Source organism: Mus caroli, unplaced genomic scaffold (genome assembly GCF_978045245.1).
Source record: "Mus caroli unplaced genomic scaffold, Mus_caroli_1 scaffold_18, whole genome shotgun sequence".
Lineage (NCBI taxonomy): Eukaryota > Metazoa > Chordata > Mammalia > Rodentia > Muridae > Mus > Mus caroli.
In genome coordinates this window covers 87,921,843-87,944,528 of record NW_028227273.1, presented here as the reverse complement: position 1 = coordinate 87,944,528, position 22,686 = coordinate 87,921,843, and the positions used below count along the sequence as shown (strand labels likewise).

The window sequence follows — 22,686 nt, the reverse complement described above, 5'->3', positions numbered from 1 at the left end:
CTTCTATAAAGAAGTTCAATTTCAAAATCTTCCTGTCGGCAATCCATTGCTGATACTTCCTAACCAAAGTAATCCTCCCAGCCCTATTGCATCCCCATCTTGGCAGCTCTCTGTTCATCTGTTTATAGAGAGACTATCTCTGTTCCCAGTTAAATTAAGTATGTCTTCACCGTTGCACCACAAGCATCCAGAAGAGTGTCTGGTACCCATCAGGTGCTCAGAGATGTCTAGAGGATTTCAGTCAGTAGAAAAGCAAAAAGGGTTTGAGGCAAACGTAAGAGAAAGGAACCATATGCATTTGCCAGGTGGAGTTCAGGTTACTCACGGGTAATTAACGTGCAGGCGTGAGTCCAGAACCCGCTGCTCAACAGCAGAGTTCATGCACAAGTCAGCTGAGAGTTGGACGACTGATTTTTTTCTTTCTTGCTTTTGCTTTTTTGTTTCTCGTGAGACAGATTCTTTGTGTAACAGCTCTGGTAGTTATGGAACTCCTTTTTGAACTCAGAGATTCCCCTCGAGTGCTGAATTAAAGGCCTACACCACCACTGCCCAGCCAGAAGACTGACTTTTCAAAGAAGCAAATAGAAAAGCCAAAAGAAAACAAGCAAACACTCTTGGGAAGATTAAACTTGGGGAAGCTTTAAGAGAGTGGGGTTCACGGTTCCCCCTAAGGTGACGGAAGCAGAGTTCACATGATGGACAGCTGTCTTGCTTGGGGAGACAGGAGGGTGCAGAGCAGTTAAAGAACTGGAAGGAGGCTCCTGTGCCTAGGTGGAAATGGGTCCTGAGTCTAAAGTAATATTCCCTCTTAGAGCTACAATATGATCCAGCCGCACCACTTCTGAGTATATAACCAAGAGTCAAACTCGGCTTGATCCAGAGATACTAGCTCATGAGCTTTTTACTGATCCACTGTTCCTGGTAGCCAACTGTGAAATCAGCCTAGGTGTCCAGTAGAGCAAACAGATCAAGAAAATGCTACAGAGTCTCATTCAGTCATAGAGGAGAATGCAAAGTCATCACCTGAAGGAACATGGAATAAGAGGCAGCAATGATGCTAAGTGAATAAGGCAGGCCCACAATGACAAATACTGCACGCGTTCTCTCATATCTGTAATTTAGAGAGAGAGAGAGTGTGGTGGTGGTGGGGTATGAGAGAGAAAGACGGACTCCCAGGGTGATGACAGGGAGAGGAGGTGGTGAAGGGACAGAAATGGTAACGAGGTTTGTTATCTCTATGTCCGAAAATGCCATAGTGGCTCATTTGAGTATAACTGTGCTCACTTAGTGCAGGCAAACAAAACTACTCCCTCCCTTTGTCTATATTTTAATAATGACTAGTGCTGCCTGCATTTCCAAATATTTTAATCTCCTGGGTACAATGGTACTTAGACCTCACTTCTGCTTGTCTAATGCACTGTGAAATTTAAACACTTGTACCCTTTGTGGAAACTTCAGGTCACAGGCAGATTGTTCTGAAGTGACTGGCCCTTTAGGTACCACTAACTATGGTAAAGAGGTCTGAGCCTCTTAAATTACATGAAAGAAGAATGAAAAAAAAATCAGCGTTTCTACAAAAATAAATAAGCAACGGCAACAATAAAAAAGGAGTGGGGTACAGCAGATGTGGGAATGCACTAACAAGAGGGCCCAGGGATGGTAAGATGGCTCAGCAAACACGGCACTCTTGTGCAGAGCCTGATGAACAGAGTTCAAGCCCAGGGACTCACATGCTGGAAGAGAATGGGCTCCTTCCAACTGTTCCTGACCGTTCGTGCATTGGTGAACACACATCACACCTCCGGCCCACGTACATACATACGTGCATACATAAATGTAATAAATACATTCTTTAAAAGAGAAGTTTGAGGAGCTGAGAGGGAAACAGGTGGAAGGGTGAAACTGGTTAAAGGAAGATGAGACGTGTAAAGCAATTATCAGCATGAGCTTAGATGTGGAAATACAATGTAACCTAAGGATCAAGAGGCTAAAACTACCTCCTGTCTCAACTGCTGAGAACTCAGCTCCATTAAGACTACAGATCAGAATTTGGGAATAGGATTAACATCAGAACTTTCCGGAGGCCTTCAGCTTAAAATGACCGTTACTGGGATTAGTAAACCTATCAGCATTCCAACTATTCAATCTCCCAGGTCCGAGAAGAGCAAGATGTGTCCGACTCAGGTGTGGCTCATGAGAACACAGAACCCAGGACAGTGCACCTTCCATGCAGGTGCTCTCCTCCAAGCCTCAGGGGCAACCAGCGCGGCGCAGTGACCAATCAAGAAAAAGACAAAAATCCGAGGTGCCGCGGCGGGTCATCGGGTCCCTCCGAGACTGCGCGACCTTAGAGTCTGTGCAGGACTACCGCCCTCCTCTCCTGGGGCTGCGGCGACGCCCTTGCCCTCCCTCCCTCCCTTCCGTCCGTCCGTCCGTCCATCTGTCCGTTCGCCCGTCCTACCTGCCGGCGCAATGACTCTGGCAGCCCGGACGGCTCGCGGTGGACTCCGCGGACTACAGAGCCCACCCTCCGCCACCACTAATACCTGCGCCCTAACCCAGCGGCAGTGGGCACGTGACCCCGCCTCTGAGGGTTTGAGCCCGCCCTTAGGGCCCGCCCCAGAGAGTCGCCCCACCTACTAGGGTGTCGCTGGCGCGATGACGTACGGCGCAGGCGCAGTGAGTCGGCGACGCCGGGACAGCTCTGGTGTGTTGGGGGCGGAACGCTGCTGCCTCTGAGCGCCTAGAAAAAGGTAGGTTGCGTGGGGCTCGGCTGCCTCGGAGGTAAGGCAGGGAAGAGGAAAGACACAGAGCCTTCGGTCCTGTGGGCGGGCCGGAGTCCCGCACCCTTTCTAAGGCCTGTGTTGTGGGTCCGCGCGGCCATCACGCATTGCATCGCGGTTTTCTGTGGGGAAGGTAGCTGTCCATGCCTGCGTAGACACTGGTGGCTGTCACGCAGGCGATTGCCAATGCAGATCCTTAGAGGACGTAGTTTATTAATCAAAAGAACACAAGATCTGGAGACCTAGGTGTTTGTAAATTTAAATTACCTGCTTTGTCCAGGTACTCGGTCTCATCAGTATAATCAGGCGGTGGGTCACTGTAATTTTGAGGCTCTTTCGGAACTACCATTTTGTAGTTTCTGCCTCCCAGAATCTTTCCAGTGTATCGTTCTCTTGGATATAAAAAGAAAGCAGTTGAATAATGAATCTATTTTACACTGTGTTGGGCCCGTTGATTTTGAGGAGTTTTGGTTTTGGGGTTTTTGTTTGTTTGTTTGTTTGTTTTGTTTTGTTTTTTTGAGTTTGGGGCTCACTATGTAGTCCATGCTGGTCCAAAACTAAAGAACCCTGCCAGCCCCTCCCTCCCTCCTGAGTGCTGGGATCGAAACCCTGACGTGTTTGGAGCTTACTTTTTAAAAGATTAATTAGAATTTGTAAGTAGGATTTATGCTTTATTAATATTGCAAATAGTCTGCTTTAGCACTGGTAAGAACGGGAATATCTGGATGCCTCAACGTTAGCTTTTTAATGCTGACATTTAGTTTTTTGTTTCATCTCAGATGTAAATCCCCAAAGTGGGTTTAAACCTTTGGATTTTGTGTCACTGCATCCCTTTTAAATTGTATTTATTTTAGAATTCTTGAAGTCACCTGCACCGCCGTCTGCCGGGGAGAAGATGGTCAACGTGCTGAAAGGAGTGCTTATAGAGTGGTTCGTAGCTTTAACAAGTCACGATTGTAAATTTACACATCGGGTCTTGGTATATACTCATTATGCCTCAGTGTGTGTGTGTGCCTTTTCCAAAATTTTGTTTTGTTATAAATGAATTCCAGGCTTCAACTTTGAATTTCCATAAGCTTTCCTTATAAGTGGGACAGGATTTGCTGCTAGGTTTCTTGCTGATATTACATTTTGTTGTCTCTGTTACGTGAATGTAATTAGCTTTATTTCCAGTGATTTTTTTTTTTTAATGGGAAGCTTGTGTGTTAGATTAGCCTTGATTAGAGAAACAGTGTTACTATTCCCAAACCATCAGCTCTTGTCTAGATTAAGGTTTGGAAGAATGCACGGGGGCTGGTGAGATGGCTCAGTGGGTAAGAGCACCCGACTGCTCTTCCGAAGGTCCAGAGTTCAAATCCCAGCAACCACATGGTGGCTAACAACCATCCGTAAAGAGATCTGGCGCCCTCTTCTGGAGTGTCTGAAGACAGCTACAGTGTACTTGCATATAATAAATAAATAAATCTTTAAAAAAAAAAAAAAAAAAAGAATGCAGGCGCTTGGCTTGGGCCAGGCTCTTGGGGTAGGCCTTTGTCCCAGCAGGTGGATCTCTTAGCTGATCAAGGTCATCCTGCTCTACATGGTAAGTTTCAGATCCTGCTTCCCATCCCCACAAGGCTGTATAATGAAACCTTGGTTCAAAAAATTACAAGAATAAAGCAATACATAAACTTGGTTAAATCTTTGCCACTACAGCATGCCTTTCTTGAAAGGAAATGAGAGCCAAATGCAACAGGCTTCACTTAGGAGTTTCTCCAAAGGAGAAACCATTTTTAGAGTTGAATTCTTCAAAGTAACCTAAAATATAGGTCTTTGCTGTCTCTGACTTTTAAAACTCGAACTCTTTGTTCAGCTTTCGCTTTGTTGGTGGGAAGCCCTGTTCTCTGGACACTCCCCTTTATTAAAAATACTGTCTCCTTTCTGTTTGCCTATTGTGAGTCATTGTATAGGTAATGGTGCTTTTACTGTGATGGCAAAGCTGAGGGGACAGCAGGGTCAAACCCTAGGATACCTGTAACATTTGGAGCAGCACTGTCCAGTGGAAATACAGTTTACTTTCTAGTAACTACATCAGAGAGTGAAATGAAGCAGGTAGGCTGTGAGTAATTTTATTTTCTGTGGATGAGTATTTGCCTGAGGATATCAGAAGACGGCATTGGATTGCCAGGACCTGGAGTTGGGAACAAGTTGTAAGCCACTGTGCTGGAACCTGACCCTGGGTCCTCTGCAAGAGCAACAAGGGCTCTCAACCTCTGAGCCAGCTCTCTTTTCCCATGTATTAAGTCTCAAAAACAAAAAACCTTCAAAGTCTAGTATCTTACTTTTACAGAGTATCAAATGTTCTGTGACTAGTGAGCTACCATAGGATAAAACAAGAAGATAGAGATTTCAGCAAAGTCAGTTTTATAAAACAAAAACAACAACAACCAAGAAGAAGAAGAAGAAGCAAACAAAAACCCACACTAGTTGAGGTAGGAAGGACTCTAAATCGGGAAATAGTTCATGAATTTAAAAGGGCTGATTGTAGAGGCATTTTAATCCAGCAGTATGGCTACTCTGGCTAGAATAGAGACAGGCCCTTAGCACACACCTTTAATCCCAAACAGTGAAGGTAAAGTTAGTTTGTAAAAGGAAGTATCCATGTTTGAAAGTGTTATCAAATTGAGTGGCAAAGTGAGGAATCAGAAAGATTTAACAGACTAGGATATGCCCAACTCTCACAATAACAGAGGAGAGGCTACATAAGAGGCCGGAGGCGGGGGGGGGGGGGGGGCGCGCGGGAAGAAGCCGTTTTATGGGGACAGTTACAGAAAATACTGCAGAGAGAGAACAAACTAGACACAAGTGAAGACAAAGAGCCAGAGAAGGAGAAGGAGACAGAAGATTAGAACAGATTGCCAAAGGTATTGTGAGGCCTTGGCTTGAGGAGTCTGAGTCAGAATAGCTGAGTTGAACCAGCCAACTAGAGTTCAGAAAGAACTAGAGCTTAGTTCACTAAGTCTCAGAGGTTGAAAACCTTGTTGGCCTAGATAGGAATATTCAGAGAGGCTAGAAGCTTCCAGTCCCAGGCCTAGGTTAGAGGACTGAGGCAGTGAGCCCTCGGGACAACAGTTACATCAGGTAAATAAAAGTTACTTTAACAGACTAAACCAAGAAATGGGGAATGGGGTGAATACTGAGTGGCATACAGTTAATGGAGTGGTGGATTACATGCCAGGTGAAAGTACAGTAATCTTGCACTATCAAGGATAGGCTTCACAGCATCCCCATTGCATCGCTGAGACTGCAGAGACTACCTATCACAATTATGCTCTCTTAGCTAAGGGTCAGACACTGGAACGTTCACAATTTGACATGTGACAAAACAGTAACATTTTTTTTTCCTTCATGATTTGAAGAATTCTTAACCATAGACCCTAGCGATTACAAAACTTAAGGCTTCACACATATTCCACCAGTGCTGCAAATAGCTGCACCCAGGCCAAGAACCCTCATCTGAAAATAAGCAAAGAGAGAACCATAGAAAAGTGATTGGCTTATTATACCCTGGGGGTTGGGGGGGGGGAGCTATTTTTGTGTAAACCAGCCAGCTTCCACATCAAGCCTGTTGAGAGATCTGTCACAATCGCATCACTAATCTCTTCTCTCTGCAGATCAGATAAAGTGTTGTTCTAGCTCAGGGACTTGGAAACTAACCATGAATGATTCCATCTTATTTTTAACCAGATCTGTACAGGAACCTAATCCAGAACAATAGCATCTCAATTCTTACTCAACCCACAGTAAAGGACTGGATCCCAAACTGGGATTAAAGGCGTGTGCCACCACTGCCCCATCCTTTCTTGGCCCTTCCAAGGTTTATCTTGGGCTAAGGACCTGGAAGCTCAGTTCAGTGGCCCAGCTTGTGCTTAATGAGATTCAGTCCTCAGCTCCTTCTCCTTACTCCAGCTCCCAGACAGAGAAAAACACCTCTAAGAATCAACTTTTAGAACACTTGAAGATTGTATTTTTGTGGCAAGATTCGATTTGTGAAAGTGGGTCTGAGCGGCAGGAGCTCGGACTTCCTGTCTTGTGTCCCCTTCTGTGAGGAGGAAGCCTGTTACACTGGCTTTGTCCACTCTGAGCTGCTAGACTTGCCTCTTGAGTCCTTTTGTTTCTCCCCGTGCTCTTTGTCAGTGATTCTGGGCATTCCTTATCAAATCAGTTAAGGAAGCATAGTTTAGCACTGTTATCTGCAGAGCTTCAGATAGCCGTATTCTCTCTTGTGAGTGACAAGTTCTTTAAAAGCCTTTCTCTTGAACTTGATCTAACTCAACTTCTAATGTGAAGTCATAGCTACAAATGGTGACTACTTTAGGCTGAGAGAAAAACAAGACACTGACAAATGGTTCCAAACTTTACGTCATCCTAAAAAGTCATCACTCTCAGAAGTAATTGTTAAGTCTTTACAGCTTGGTTGACCACAGGCTGCCCTGTAATCTGTGTTTGTTCTTACAGTGATCCTGCCATGAAGCAGTTCTTGCTGTACTTGGATGAGTCCAACGCCTTGGGGAAGAAGTTCATCATTCAAGACATTGATGACACACATGTCTTTGTCATTGCGGAACTGGTTAACGTCCTCCAGGAGCGAGTAGGGGAACTGATGGACCAGAATGCCTTTTCTCTTACCCAGAAGTGAGAGCGCTAGTGTTGAACACTTGGGAATCCCAACCACAGACACTTGAGAGAGGCCAGCTCAGTGTCTCATGGGGTTTATACTTGTTATGAGCATGTGGTGGGAAAGGCTGCAGGGTCATTCATTCAGATGAAAGCCCCTAACTGATTTGGTTGGACCATTAAAAAAAAATCTGTGTACAGAAGAACTTTAGCTGCAATTTGGCTTTTTAAGTGTTATTTGTTATTAAAATGTAATCATAATTGTGCTGGTGAGATGGCTCAGTTGGTAAAGGTCCTTGCCACTAAGCCTGACAGCCTGAATATAATCCCAGGGGCCTACATACTGGAAGGGGAGAACTCTACAGGCTGTTGTCTGACCTCTGTGTGTGTAGCTCCCTCCCACACAAATATGGAAATATAAGAAAATGAAATCATAAATGTTTTTCCTATCTTCTTTTTTTTTTTTTTAAGATTTATTTATTTATTATATGTAAGTACACTGTAGCTGTCTTCAGACACTCCAGAAGAGGGCGCCAGATCTCGTTATGGATGGTTGTGAGCCACCATGTGGTTGCTGGGATTTGAACTCTGGACCTTCGGAAGAGCAGTCGGGTGCTCTTACCCACTGAGCCATCTCACCAGCCCCCTTTTCCTATCTTCTTAAAACACCAATTAAATACACCAGAAAAATAATGGAGTTTGGTTAAATTATCCTCTTACCCTGGGTATTATTAATTTTTGCTTGTTCCTGTTAACGAATGTGCATTTTTTTTTGTACTGTGGAGTCAGAAACCAGTGGGAAAGAGAGAGAAACACTGCTTTGCATCTTTAGTTTTCCCTTTTTCACACTATATTGGTTACATTTTCCTATCAAGGCAGGTGTTCCTTGATAGTGCAAGGTACAGCAAAAGTGTATGTGTGTAACTAACAGGTGGGAAGATACCTGCAATTATGCTTAATATTTACAGAGGAGGGTTGGAAGATTTGCATGTGTGTGAACTCTTACATTGTCTGAAACTATTAATGCATATCAACAAAATACATAATCTAAAGGTTCAAACAAAAATGCAGCAAGGTCAGCCTCCATGGGGATAAATTTTTATATATATATATTTTTTTGTTTTGTTTTGTTTTGTTTTTTTTGTTTTTCGAAACAGGGTTTCTCTGTATAGTCCTGGCTGTCCTGGAGCTCACTTTGTAGACCAGGCTGGCCTCGAACTCAGAAATCCGCCTGCCTCTACCTCCCGAGTGCTGGGATTGAAGGCGTGCGCCACCACGCCCGGCTCAAATTTTATATTTTTAGTCATATGCTATGACTGCAGTTAAATCTAGTATTACTCTTTTTATGCTGTTTGGCCATCTGCCTAAGTATACTTTTCAGAATAATGGAATTAAAAGCATAAAACAAAATTCAGGGGTGGGCATGGTGGTACACACCATTAATCCCAGCAGTCAGAAGGCAGAGGCAGGCAACTCTTGAGTCCAGCCTTGTCTCTATAGCAAGTTTCAGGCTAGTCCGGGATACATGGTGAGACCCTGTCTCAAAAAACAGAAACAATCCTTTATTTCATAGGAGGCTACATTAAAAATTCATATCTTTAATCCCAGTACTAGAGAAACAGAGGCAGACAGACTCATGAGTTCAAGACCAGCCCAGTCTACAGAGTGAGTTCCAAGACAGCCAGGACTACACCCTGTCTCAAAAATACAACAATTTACTTCTGAGGTGTTGAGAAATAAGGTTACTTGTATCCCTAGTAGACTTTTTTTTTTCCAAGATAGATAGGAATAAAGAAACAGCCTTTTAGGAAGCAGTAAATTAGGTTAGAAACATGTGGAGCCACTGTTAATGCCAAGAGAAACAGTAAGAGGGGCTTTGTACCCCTTACTAAAGACAGTGCCTCTTGGCCCCTGGTGGGAACTTTCCAACAGAAAAGAGAGCCTAGGTGATATTATGTATGTTCTTGTCAAACCTAGTTTCTTTCTGTGTTGCTGGAAGGCAGCTAGTCCTCTTCAGTTAACTTGCACTATGTTATAGGATCTGCAAGTTGCCACACTTCAATGTGCATCATAGTTCTTGCCCATGTACTTTTTGATCATGCATTGTAATGTAAACTTTCCAGTGGATTGTTACACACCTGATACTAAGAATTAAGTAGAAGATAGATTTTTATGGACACTCTAGCTGTATTGGAGCACCACTGGATTTTATATTTCAGTCATCCCTAAGTCAGTTCAGCTTTTGATATGTTGATCGCCAATACCATTTATATTAAAACAGAAAACTTAGGATCTTGGAAGTGGGTGGAGAGAGCAAGTGAACATGGAAGGCCAAGAGTGTTGGTTGAAGGAAGAGTCTGTTATTAAGTATGCTGTACATGCAGAAGCTCTCTCTGGACACTTGGAAGATGGGCTCCACTGACAGCAGTGAGAGCCCCTGTAGCTGCTCAGTTGACTGGGCCAACTACAGCAAAGCAGAAGTTCTCTAGCGGTCTCTGTCTAGGCTCTGATTCCTGGAATCTGATTGACATTTGATTTGATATACTTTAGACATCTGTGATGGGAAATACCTGCTGCTTGTTACTGGAGTAGACTGCTGTCTTTACTTTTAACAAAATCCCAAATATGATGAGACATAGTAATGTAAAGGGGCCCTTCCTTCCTTCCTTCCTTCCTTCCTTCCTTCCTTCCTTCCTTCCTTCCTTCCTTCCTTCCTTCCTAAGATGGGGTCTCATGGGCTGGAGAGATGGCTCAGTGGTTAAGAGCACTGACTGCTCTTCTGAAAGTCCTGAGTTCAAATCCCAGCAACCACATGGTGGCTCACAACCATCTGTAACAAGATCTGACACTCTCTTCTGGAGTGTCTGAAGACAGCTACAGTGTTCTTACATATAATTAATAAAATCTTTAAAAAGAAAAAAAAAGATGAGATCTCATTTTGTAGCCCAGGTTGTCCTGGAACTCACAGATCTGCCTATCTCTACCTTTCTAGTACTGAGATTCAAGGTGTGCACTACCACACTGGGCCCTGCTTTGATGTTTAACAATTTTTTAAAAAAGATTTATTTATTATTATATGTAAGTACACTGTAGCTGTCTTTAGACACACCAGAAGAGGGTGTCAGATCTCAATAATAATAAATAAATCTGGTGTGTCTGATAGCTTTTCCAGAGAGAATCAGATTATGAGGCTCAGTGTAAAACATGGACTATTAGTAGCATGGTAGATTGACACTGTGGTGGCATTATTGGTTGTGACAGGACTGCATCGGATGATGAAGCAGTCCTGTATCTGCCCTGGCCTCTTCTGAATCCCGCTTCTCTCTGCTTCCTGTCCAGTGAATGAGGGACACCCTCGTCCATATGCTCCCACTGCCAAGACCTGTACACGTGCAGGGGCCTGAGGGGCAACAGGGACTGTAGGCTGAACCCAACACCACTGATAGAATACATGCTACAATTTTCTTTCTATGCCTCAAGGAGCCAAAGAGAAAGACTTTAGCTCCCAAATACATCCTCTAGCTCCTCTCAGTATGTATTACAGAGCAAGTGAGGGGGGAGGAAATCCTGAAGTTTTATTTGGGGCTGGGAGTTGGGAGTACTGAGGATTGGAGCTAGGATTTGGACAAGCTAGGCAAATGCTCTGTGACTACACCCCTTCTTCCCCAAGTTTTCAGTTAAAACTTTACATGCCTCTAATTCCAGCACTCAGGAAGCAAAGGTAAGTGGATCTCTGTGGAATTCACCTGGTCTGCAAGTCAGTTCCATGCAGCTACAGCTACATAGTGAGAACCTGTCTTTAAGCAAACAGCAACAAAACTTTAATATTCTGTATTCAGAAGAATGTGGCTTTACTTGTTTATTTCTCCATTATTAACTCTCATATAACCCCATACATACTTATGGGGTGCATCGTGATAATTCCATCCACGTATACCATGTGCTGGTCAAGTCAGTGCAATAAGGTGTATAATGCCACAGTCACTGTATGGTGACTGTGTCCATGAACAGCAGAGCTTCCTCCCTCATCCAGCCTGCTCTTCCTCAGGATCTGCATTGTCTCTATCCAGTGCATTCTCCATTCCAAATCTGTTCCAGGAGTCAAGGTTTGCATTAGTGCAGACCTGGCCATACTTGTCCCGTTTGTCTCCGGCTCCTGAGCCTCTATCACACTTTACTTTTCTTTAAACTAGTTACTCCTTGTCTCTTTGCTTTTTGTTAAATGAAGGTAAGGCTCATTTGCTTTTCCTCCGTTTTTAATTGAAGATCTGTTTTTAATTTTTGATACACAGTACACATCTCATATAGTAGACTGGGAAAAGGAAGCAAAGGCCAGCTCTGGGGGACACCTGCACTGACTGTCTCCTAACTCTCCTAACAAAGGACATAAGACAGTTAGTTACTTCTCCATCCCAGTGGGACCATGCCACTTGGACATGTGAACTTGCATGATCTTTTGTTATCAATAACACAGTAGGAACCAGTAGGGGTGGGGGTGAGAGAGGCATGTGTATCATGGCAAAGTCAAAGTTTTGCCAGGAGTTGGTTCTCATCTTCTGCCATATGGGTTCTAGGGATTGAACTCAGATCACTAGGGTTGTCAGCAACTGCCTTTACACATGGAGCCATCCTGAGGGCTGCAAGAGCTGATTTGAAAATTGTCCTCTGTCCTGAAAGCATATGTCTACCCTCAGCCCCAAATGTTTACAAAACAAAAAACATTTCTATTTGAGACAAAAGGCTCTGATTTCTTTTTTTTTTTTTAAATTATTTGACAGAACATTTTATCTTTTTATTTATTTATTTATTTATTTATTTATTTATTTATTTATTTATTATATGTAAGTACACTGTAGCTGTCTTCAGACACTCCAGAAGAGGGCGCCAGATCTCATTACGGATGGTTGTGAGCCACCATGTGGTTGCTGGGATTTGAACTCTGGACCTTCGGAAGAGCAGTCGGGTGCTCTTACCCACTGAGCCATCTCACCAGCCCCAGGCTCTGATTTCTTGAGGGTTACATTGGGAGTTTTAAATACCACTAATAGCTGTCTACAGCCCGGACCTAGCCATACTTGCGTTCTGAGATAGGCTTAAAGCACCCACCTTGCCAGAGGGCTTCCCTGCTGCTTCTGCTGAACTAGAATGTGCAGTAGGTTGGAGCCGGCTCATCTCTCACACATCTGTTCCCTTTTACTGCCAAGGAAATGCTGGTCCTACCCAGCAAGGAGCCAACTTTTGTTAAAATCCACTAATTAGATAACTGCTTCCCTGAGCAGTTGCGGGAGCTTCTTTACTGACAGCCATTAGCATGGTTTGGATCCTTTGACTAGATGACAGTAATTGCAGCACTCTTAATTGCTTAGGGCGTTGGTTTCCAAATATTGACTGCAAGATGTCTTAGTCATTTCTGTTTACTGGGATTAATTACTTTAAGTATTTTTTTGAGGTTTATGTATATGAATGTGCACCACATGAGAGCTTAGGAGTTAGTTGCAGATGGCTGTGAGCCACCATGTAGGCGCTGAGAATTGAACCCAGGCACTTTGCAAAAACAAATTCTCTTAACCACTGAAACTCGCCACTTCTTCAGCTTCTAATATGTATAATTTCTTTATGGAACGACTAAGTTCTGTCGGTGTATGGCTTCTTAAAGTGGGGTCTTTCTGCATTCTAGAACTGGCTGTGTAGCCTACCTAAGCTGGCCTCAAACTCAAGATCCTTCTTCTAAAGCCTCTTGAGTTATGAATTCTAGTGTGGGCACCACCACAAAGGTTAGTTTAATATTCGGATGACTTGTCTATGCGGTTGTCATACTCCTTTCTTCCTCAAATTCTCAGTGACCTCTGCACTTACTAAGGCCTTTGGATGTGTGATTTATGTTCTGTTAAAGCAGGAGAGTTAGTTTCACTCTGAGAAAAATGGAGATTAAATGGAGAGATAAACAAAGCTAATATAGAGACATGAAGAATTTACAGACGTCTTGATAATGGTTTGAACTTCAACAAGACATGGAATGGAGAAGACAGTCTCTGTTAGTCTTAATGAGTACATCAAACCACGTTTTGTTTGTAACCTATCATTTGTAGTTGGTGCATTTTTTGGAAAGAAAACATGAATAGAAAGTCCTCTTTAGGATGGCCTAGTCGGCCATCAATGGGAAGCCCCTTGGTCTTGCAAATATCATATGCCCCAGTACAGGGGAATGGCAGGGCCAGGAAGCTGGAGTGGGTGAACTGGGGAGCAGGGTGGGGGGAGGGTATAGGGGACTTTCAGGATAGCATTTGAAATGTAAATGAAGAAAATATGTAATAAAAAAAGAAAGAAAAGAAAAAAAGTCCTCTTTAGCCAAGGATGGCCTGTAAGTACTGATCCTCCTGGCTCTGCCTGCAAGTGCTGGGAGAACAGAACTCCTACAGACCTGAACAAAGCAGTTCAAACCTGCCCTTGAGAATGTTCCGCTTCTGGGCGGGCAGCAGGACCTTGTGGAAGAGCTCCCAATATATAAGGTGTCCCCATCAGGTTATCTTAGCCACCCTCTAACAGTAGAGAGAGCCTGAGGCCCAGGAATTCTTGGCACTTTGCCCTCCAAACTCCTGGGCCTCAAACTGATGAATGAATGCTCTTCTTCTTTCTTCCTGCGCCTTCCTGCCTTCCTAGGAAGCTAGGAGACTGGTTGCAACAGTTGGGGGCATCTTCCCTGGAAAGTAAAGAATTGGCAGCTGACAGACTATTCCAGGATGGCCTCCACAAGCTCATAATTCAGGCGAAGCAGTAGGCTCTGTAAGTAACTTTTTCACTAGTTACCAAGTATCTGAGGAGCTCCAAATTTTTTTGTGCTATTGCTGAAGGGATCAGAAAATCCTATAGCCATGATAGAGCAAGAATGATCTCCAGACCAGTACCAGTGGCTTCAAGGTAGGCCATCCTAAACTTAACCTGAAGCTGCACCTCACTGAGTCCAGCAGATGAATTTTATACACACTAATGCTGGACAGGGACTGCTGTGCGGGGCCCACTATGGGACAGTGAAAAGATGAAGTTGGCTGGCCTTTCTGAGACAGTGGTGAAGTGAAGGGGGAAGCGTTTGCTCTACCAAAGCTCAAAGCAAAGACTTTGGTGACAAGAAGGCAGTGCTGAAAGACATCTATAGCTGCAGCTAAAAGGCCATGCTGCCCACTAGGTGACCCAAGACCCTGGGACTCCTGTGGAAATCCAGATATCCTTGGAAGGCCTTGCTTGGCTACTATGTCATCATCAGGTGTCCAGTGCCCACCAAATCTGCTTTGAAGATAGAGGGAGAGACACCATTCTGTGTGGGTGGCAAGGCCAACAAGCACTGCACCAGACAGGTTGTGAGGAAGCTCCGTGACAGTCCAGATGTTCCCAGACAGGTCCTGAGAGAAGGACGCACATAGCCAATACTTGCTGCTTATGGCACTGGATGTTGCCAACAAAATTGGAATAATGTAAACTTAATCCAGCTGACCACTAAGGAGGGAAGGGGAGGATGAGGTAAAGGAGGAAGGGAGGAAGCTAGCTGACTTATAGAGCCTCAAGAATGACAGTCAAGGGATCAGATGAAAGTGACTCAATGTTCTGGGTCTGCTAACCTAAATGTCTTCCAGACTCCTTTGTACCCACTCAATTCTGGGGGAACCTGAGGACCAAAGACAAATGACATCTATGGAATTAATGTGAACAAACTTTATGATGTCATCTAATCCAAAAGGGCAAACACAGTCTCAAAGTCTAACAATCACTTCACAACAAATAAGGTGGAAGGCGGGGCTGGAGATGAGTCAGCAGTTAAGAGCACTTGTTACTCTTGCTGAGACTGTCGGTTCAGCTCTCTGCACACACATGGTGGCTCATAACCATTCATACTCCAATTCCTGGACAGCCAATGCTGCCTTCTGACCCTTGCAAGCATCAGGCATGCATATGATGCAATACATACATGCAGTCAGGGTCAAAGATTAGTGAAAACAACTTCAAAGACACCCTACCTTGTGGATGGGGAGAGCAAGCCTGCCCTTTACCATATCCTTGTGTGGTTTAAAGAAAAGTGGCAAGGAGCCTTCAGTAACTAAAAAGGCTGAAGCCTATGTCAAATGTACTCTTTTTTTTTTTTTTTTTTTAGTTTTTCTGAGACAGGGTTTCTCTGTGTAGCCCTGGCTGTCCTGGAACTCACTCTGTAGACCAGGCTGGCCTTGAACTCAGAAATCCGCCTGCCTCTGCCTCCCGAGTGCTGGGATTAAAGGCGTGCGTCACCACACCCAGCTCGTCAAATGTATTATAAACTCCAACTCTGTTCATCTTCATCTTTCCTTACCCTGAAATTCATTTCTTCTCTGAAGCTAAGAAGGAAGGGACCTTTGGAGGCTGCTTCAGGTAACAGATCTACCTTTCCCAGCTTTCCTCCAGGCTCTTACCGTCCCATTACATTCCCACCACCTCTGTCCCTTTAATTGACTTTCTGTCAACACCAGACGCCCCTAACCCTGACTGTGACACTCCCAATTCTCTCCTACTTCCTGCTTCTCCACTTGCTTTTTTCCTTAGCCCAATGCAGTGTGGCACTTCCTTACAGGTTCCACTGGAAAGCAGGATGCTTTGTGCCATGTGGCTGACAATCAAGCTGTTTCTGACTCGATACTAGGGCAGAGAAAGCAAGAATCTCGAGAAATAAGTTACTTTAACTCTGGAAACCAAATTACTGTAGTCTGGGGAATTATCACAGTTTAAACAAAATGAAGAGGCTTTACAAAATGGCGTGGCCTGGCTGACACTGTCTTTCCTTTAACCCGAGCTTGTTTTTCAGCTAAGCTGGCTGATCAGGAAGTCTCAGCAATCTCCCCTTTCCACAGAGCCCACATCCCATCTTCTCACCTTGCAGTTTTACATATGCCATCACCATCTCTTCAGCTGCTGACCCCTGACCCTCTGTGTGTGTGCCTTATGCATGTGTGTATATGGGTGTGTGCACAAATGTACATGTGGGTATATATGTACACGTGTATATGGATGGGAGGCATTGACAGTGGATGTCTTCCTCAGGTGTTGTTACAGAAGTGTGCTGCTGGACCCAACCTTTTTAAAAATGTAGTTGCTAGGGATTAATACCCAGGCTCTCTTGGTTGCACAGGACGTACGTTATCAACTGAGCCATTTCCTCAGCCCCTTGGTATCTGTTTAAAGATCATGTGGTTGGTTGGTTGGTTGGTTGGTTGAACTTTGCAGTTGGGCCTACCTGACTTGCTTTTTGGTCTTCTGGAAGGAATTTGGTTAGACCTCAAGTTATTTGTTTGCTCTGTCTGCCTCTTGCAGTCCTGAAGCACACCTAGTCTGAGCTTAGGTAGGTCTTGGAACAACCTCAGCAAAGCTGTGCAGTTAATGCAGGCATGTGCATGTCTGTCCTGGGGTGGCAAAAGGCAAGCAGTTTTGTTGAGAGTGTGGCATATGCCTTTAAGCCCAGCACTTGGGAGACAGGAAGGGGAATCATTGAAGTCAAAGCCAGCCAGGACTACACAGTGAGACTCTGTCTAAACAAATTAAAGGATAAGTGGTTTTCCCATATTATTATGACTTCTAAAAATCCCACATTTGGGGGCTGAGGGCATGGCTCAGTGGTAGAACATTTTCCTGGAATGCGTCAAGTTCTGGGTTCTATGCGCAGTACCGCTCTCCCCCTAAATCACACATTAGAAGCAGGGTACGATAGCGCACACTTGTAGTGTCAGCTGCTCAGGAACCTGAGGCAGAACTCAGAAGTTAATAACAACCAACTGGCAAACATCGACCACATTTTAAACAATTACAAGTATTGATGACTCTGTGTGTGTGTATAAAATGTTATATATACGGTATATATATATATATCATGCCATATATATGTGTGTGTGTGTGTGTGAGACCATTTATTTAGCCATTTCCCTATTCTTGGAATTTAGGTGGTTTTTAGTATCTTGAGTAAGTAGAATATTAACAGCAATAATAATAATGTATATAAAAGCTTTGTTAAGACTATGTGCTGCTCTTACAATGCAGTTCTCAACACCTATGTTAGACAGATCACAACTTCCTGTAACTCTAGCAGCATGAGATCCAAGTCCCTCTGCTGGCCTTCACACACTTCCTTGGACACACACATGTGGCATACATTCACACACATGCAAAAACTTTAAAAATTAATCCTAAATATCCTTACCTATATAGTCACTAAATTATAGATCAATATATAGTACTTGCTATGTATCTGAAATTGTTTTCCCAGATGAGGTAAGAGCTGAAAATGCCTTAGGCAAACACTTAACCATTTACAGTGTGCTGAGTAGACTTGTCTCTATGTGATCTTAGAGTGCACAGGCACTGTACTAGGAGCTAGAAAAGGAAACAAAAAATTCATGCAGAGCTCAGACTACAGGAAAGACAGCATTGTAGATACATAAAAGTACAACTTGAATATCATTGTTCCAAAAATCTAAAATCTGAAATTCTTGCAAATCCAAAACATTTGGATTGGTCCATCATTGTCTTGGCTTTACTAATCTGTCGCGCAAAGTGGGCTTTTCAAAACTCGGCACTTGGGCTGGTGAGATGGCTCAGTGGGTAAGAGCACACGACTGCTCTTCCGAAGGTCCAGAGTTCAAATCCCAGCAACCACATGGTGGCTCACAACCATCCGTAACGAGATCTGGCGCCCTCTTCTGGAGTGTCTGAAGACAGCTACAGTGTACTTACATATAATAAATAAATCTTTAAAAAAAAAAAAAGAAAAGAAAAGAAAAGAACAAAACTCAGCACTTAAAGTGAGAAGTGCGTCCCTCTGCCATGGGGAAGGGATCTGTCCTCTGCCATGGGGAAGAGATCTGTCCGAGCTGCAGCACATCACTATTAGATGCATTACAAGTTTGAATCTTGGAGGCTGGAGAGATGGCTCAGTGGTTAAGAGCACTGACTGCTCTTCCAGGGGACCGAAGTTCCTTTCTCAGTAGTCATACGGCAGTTCACAACTGTCTGTAACTCCAAGATCTGAGCACCCTCACACAGACATGCATGCAGGCAAAACACCAGTGCACATAAAGATTTTTAAAAAATGAAACTTGGAGGACTGGTGAGATGGCTCAGTGGTTAAGAATGCTTGCCTCTCTTTCATAAGGCCCACATGCATTTCCTAGCACGGCAGTTCACAGATATCTGGAGTTCCAGGGGACCTGACATTGTCTAACTTACCTCTGTGGGCACCAAGCATACACATGGTGCGCTTACATGCACGCAGATACTCATACACATAAAAATGAAAAAAATCTTAAATAAATTTGAATCTGACTGGAGGTGTAACTCAATGGCAGAGAGATTGCTTGTAATGTCTGAGGCCCTAGGAACAATAACACATGCACTTAGCTTGCTTCAGTAGTGTGTAGTTGTGTTCATTATTACTTGAGATCATTTGAATTCATGGAGGTCCAAAACAGGACCCTGACTCAATAAATACCTAAGTAGATAACAGAACCTCTATCTGGAGCCTGATTTATAGCATTGAGTATGTTTATCCAGTAGGGGGAGCTCTGACCAAGAGTTTTAAAAGCACAGGCATATATAAATATATATATATAAAATATATACATATATACATGCAAACACACACATATATATAAGATCTGGCATCAGGGATCAAGATCTTGAAATGCACTAGAATTTGTCTTATCTTTGCTCCCTGGGTCATATGGAAGAATTATATATGGCATATAATAGTAATATATATATATATTATATATATATATATATATATATGTATATGTATATGTATGTATATGTATGTATGTGTATATATATCTACATATACACACATGTATATGTATGTGTATATATATATATATATATATATACACACAAACACACACATATGTATATAATTTTTTTCTCCTTAGAAATGGTACATTGCATTAAATCAATTTAGCTTGGAATTCAGGCTTTTCACTAGAAAAAGAATGTGTTTACATTTAAATTGGCAAAAGGATGTTTTCTTAGTTTCTAAACTTCTATACTTGGGGATTACAATTTTTTTCCTTCATTTCCTTCATTTTCTTCCTTTTATAAAGAAGACCTTATAAAACCTTTCTTGGTCTTAGACTGAAATTTATTACTGATTCCAGATTACCCTTACCCTCACTCTTTGTGTGTGTGCATGAGTGTGTGTGTGTGTTTTGGGAGGGTTACATAGGATGCATAGGGTCTTTTAAGCTTTTATTTTTAATTATGTGCCTGCATGTGGGTCTGTGTGTAGAATGTGCACGTGAGTACAGTTGCTAATGGAGGCCAGAAGAGGGCATCGAATCACCTAGGGCTGGATTTACAGGGGGTGGTGAGCCACCCATGTGGGTCCCAGGAATAGGACAAGTCATCTGAGCCCTCCAGTCCCTGTATGATATGTGTTTATGTGTATATATGTAATAGTCATGAAGCATATTCTCACCAGCCAGATGCCTTTAAAACAGTATAATCACCATAAAAAGTGTTCATTGTCTTTACACGTGGACCACATTAGTAGTTTTTTTTTCTAAAACTCGTTCACAGTGTGTTATGGGTCATTCCATCTTACCTATTTCATAGTTCTTAAAAGTCAAGGGAAGTGGATACGTCTCACTAATTTCAAGTTGCTAGACAGCTCATATTGCCAAGAAATGTGGCAAAGTCAGTAAAATGTAGCAGGCAAATCAAATATAAATCCATTTTTATTCTAGACAGAGACTAACTCTATCCTATTCACACATTATTTTGTAGCTGTAAAGTTGTTTTAATATAGATAGATCATTGCTCACTTCTATAGTCTAATGCTTAAACAGGGCCCTCAGACATTCTCTTCTCCTGCTAGTGTTTGTTACTGTTTTGATTTGAAGCAGAAACCTACACTGTTGCTGATGATGGCTTGGAGTTCACCTTGCTGTCTGGTTACTTTGAACTGTGGCAATTCTCCTGCCTCATCCTCCAAAGTACTGGGATTTCATAGTAAGCCAGTGCACTCAGCCCTGTGTCCGTTTTTATGCATGTTTAAGTTACTTATTAAATATTAAATAAACAATTGTCGTTGGAGCAATATAGAAAATGATACTTCATTCTCTTGGTAAGCATCACATTTCAGGTCTTCAGTTTGCAGTTATAAAAAGGTGTATTTTTTCTAGTTAAGATGAAAATGGCTAGCATTTAGATAAAAACTAAAAAGTTTACAACAAAGATAATGGTTTAATTACCTAGTTTTAACTAGAAAGCCAACTTTACTAAGCATTTGTAGATTCAAGTGTTATTACTGAATGTGGTCTACTTCTTTTGTTTTGTTTTGAGACAGGGTTTCATGTAGCCTAGGCTGGTCTCAAACTCAACCTGTAACACAGACTAACCTTCGGCTCATCTTCCTGCCTTTACCTCCCAAGTGCTTGGATTACAGGCCCGTACTTTGTACTACCACACCTGGCTTGTCTGCTTTTTTGGAATCTAATGATTTCTATTAACTTCATGTATGGCTCCTATATTGTTTTATTCCATGTCTCCTTTTAAAGTCTTTTAGCTTCAGGGTAAATGATGACACTGATCCACAAGGCTGGAATCACACTCAGGGTGGAGGTAATGATCTCCAAGGCCCTCAGAAACAGCTGGGAGGATTTTGTAATTAAAGAGGAGGCAAACTTAAATCACCAAAGCATTTTATCATCCCCAAATACAGATATCTCAAGGTGAGATATGCCAGGGTGAATGGAACATACACAGGATGGCTGTTTCTAAGAGTCAGTGACCTAAGCCACGCTCACCTGTTTCACAGCCCTACGTGAGCTGCTTCCTCTCCTGGTCACAAGATGGCAGCAGCCGCCACAGATACTGTATCTTCAGCAGGCATAGTTAGCCATTCTCAAGTTGGATTTATACTTCTCCCTTTACAGACTTAAAAATTAGAGACCCAAAGTAGCATTGCATTTCTCTACATCAAGTTTGCCTCAGCTTACTACAGGGTTGTTACTACAGGTCGTCTTTAAAGAGAGAGGGGAATCGAAGTGGACACTTCTGGTTTCTTTGGAGACTCAGTTGTGTCATGTGAGGTTTTTCTGGAAGCTGTCTTATGAGAGGATGTTTTTGCTGAAGCAGATATGTGGGAGGATGGTTTGCTGAGAACAGACACGTGGTGCTTTTTTGGGAGCTACTTGGAAAAAAGGGCATGTGAAGTTTTGCTGGAGTGGACACTTGAGAACACTTCATGTTTGGAAAGGGTATAAACATAACCCAACAGGCAGTGGACCGTGCTGTATGGCATTGGTTTGCCTTGCCTTCTTTGCTGATCATTGTTTGTTGTGACTTTATAGAGAGAAGTGCACCAAAGAACGTCTGGTGGTGTTTCAGGGGCTTCTCGCTGCTTCGGCAGACTCAGACCAACTGGTAGAGCATCAAGGTTCATTCTAGATCAAACTGCCATTGCTGATTTGGTGTTTGCAAATGGATGAGCTTGTGAACTGAACTGCTCATATCCTGACATCAAAGACTGGAATTGCCCTAAAGAACTATTTCTAAACAGGTCCACATCTTATTTCTTCCTATTAACCTTTTCTTTCCACACCTCTGGTGGGTGGTGGACCAGAAGGGAGGTTAAAGTGTTTTAAGTAGCCTTATTAAAGTAGGGTACAGGGTCTCACTGTATGTCTTTGGCTGTCCAGGAACTATGTAGACTAGGCTGGCCTCAAACTCACAGAGCTCCACCTGTCTCTACCTCTCAAGTGCTGGGATCAAAACTGTAAGTCACTATACCAGTTAACTGTGTATTATAGAAGTGGCTACCAATTGTACCTTGGACTCATGGCCAAAGGAATAAACTAATGAGTGGTGTGGGAGGGACAGAAAGAGAAAGGATGGGTAAAAGTAGAAATTAAACTTTAAAATGTAGCCGGTTGTGGTGGTGCACGTCTTTAATCCCAGCACTTGGCAGGCAGAGGCAGAGGCAGGTGGATTTCTGAGTTTGAGGCCAGCCTGGTCTACAAAGTGAGTTCCAGGACAGCCAGAGCTATACAGAGAAACCCTGTCACGAAAAACAACCAAACCAAACCAATAACCCTGAGAATTCAGAGAATCAGACAGCATCACCCTCTTCCTATTCACAGACTGAAATATGCAGGCTGGAGGGAAGCAGCAATGTGTACAAGCTTATCTAAGCATGTTAAATATCAAGGGCAACCCAGACCTTGTGATCTGGTCCTCTTAGTTT

The 22,686-nt window shown here is 43.1% G+C and overlaps 2 protein-coding genes across 4 annotated transcripts in view; one reads left to right on the top strand and one right to left on the bottom strand.

Annotated features, from left to right (window-relative positions):
- The window catches only part of Serac1 (serine active site containing 1), a 36,774-nt gene extending 34,194 nt beyond the window's left edge, over positions 1-2,580 (bottom strand). For all 3 annotated transcript variants that reach the window (XM_021186242.3, XM_029471534.2, XM_085832617.1), the window contains exon 1: positions 2,462-2,580. The gene's annotated coding sequence lies outside the window, so the exon portion shown is untranslated. The remainder of the gene's footprint in view (positions 1-2,461) is intronic.
- Positions 2,581-2,671: 91 nt separating this feature from the next.
- Gtf2h5 (general transcription factor IIH subunit 5) lies at positions 2,672-7,700 on the top strand. The gene is made up of 3 exons (XM_021149637.2): positions 2,672-2,753; positions 3,638-3,713; positions 7,281-7,700. Exons 2-3 carry the CDS (start codon positions 3,679-3,681, stop codon positions 7,459-7,461), a joined length of 216 nt encoding a protein of 71 aa, XP_021005296.1. The 5' UTR covers positions 2,672-2,753; positions 3,638-3,678; the 3' UTR covers positions 7,462-7,700.
- Positions 7,701-22,686: the final 14,986 nt, after the last annotated feature.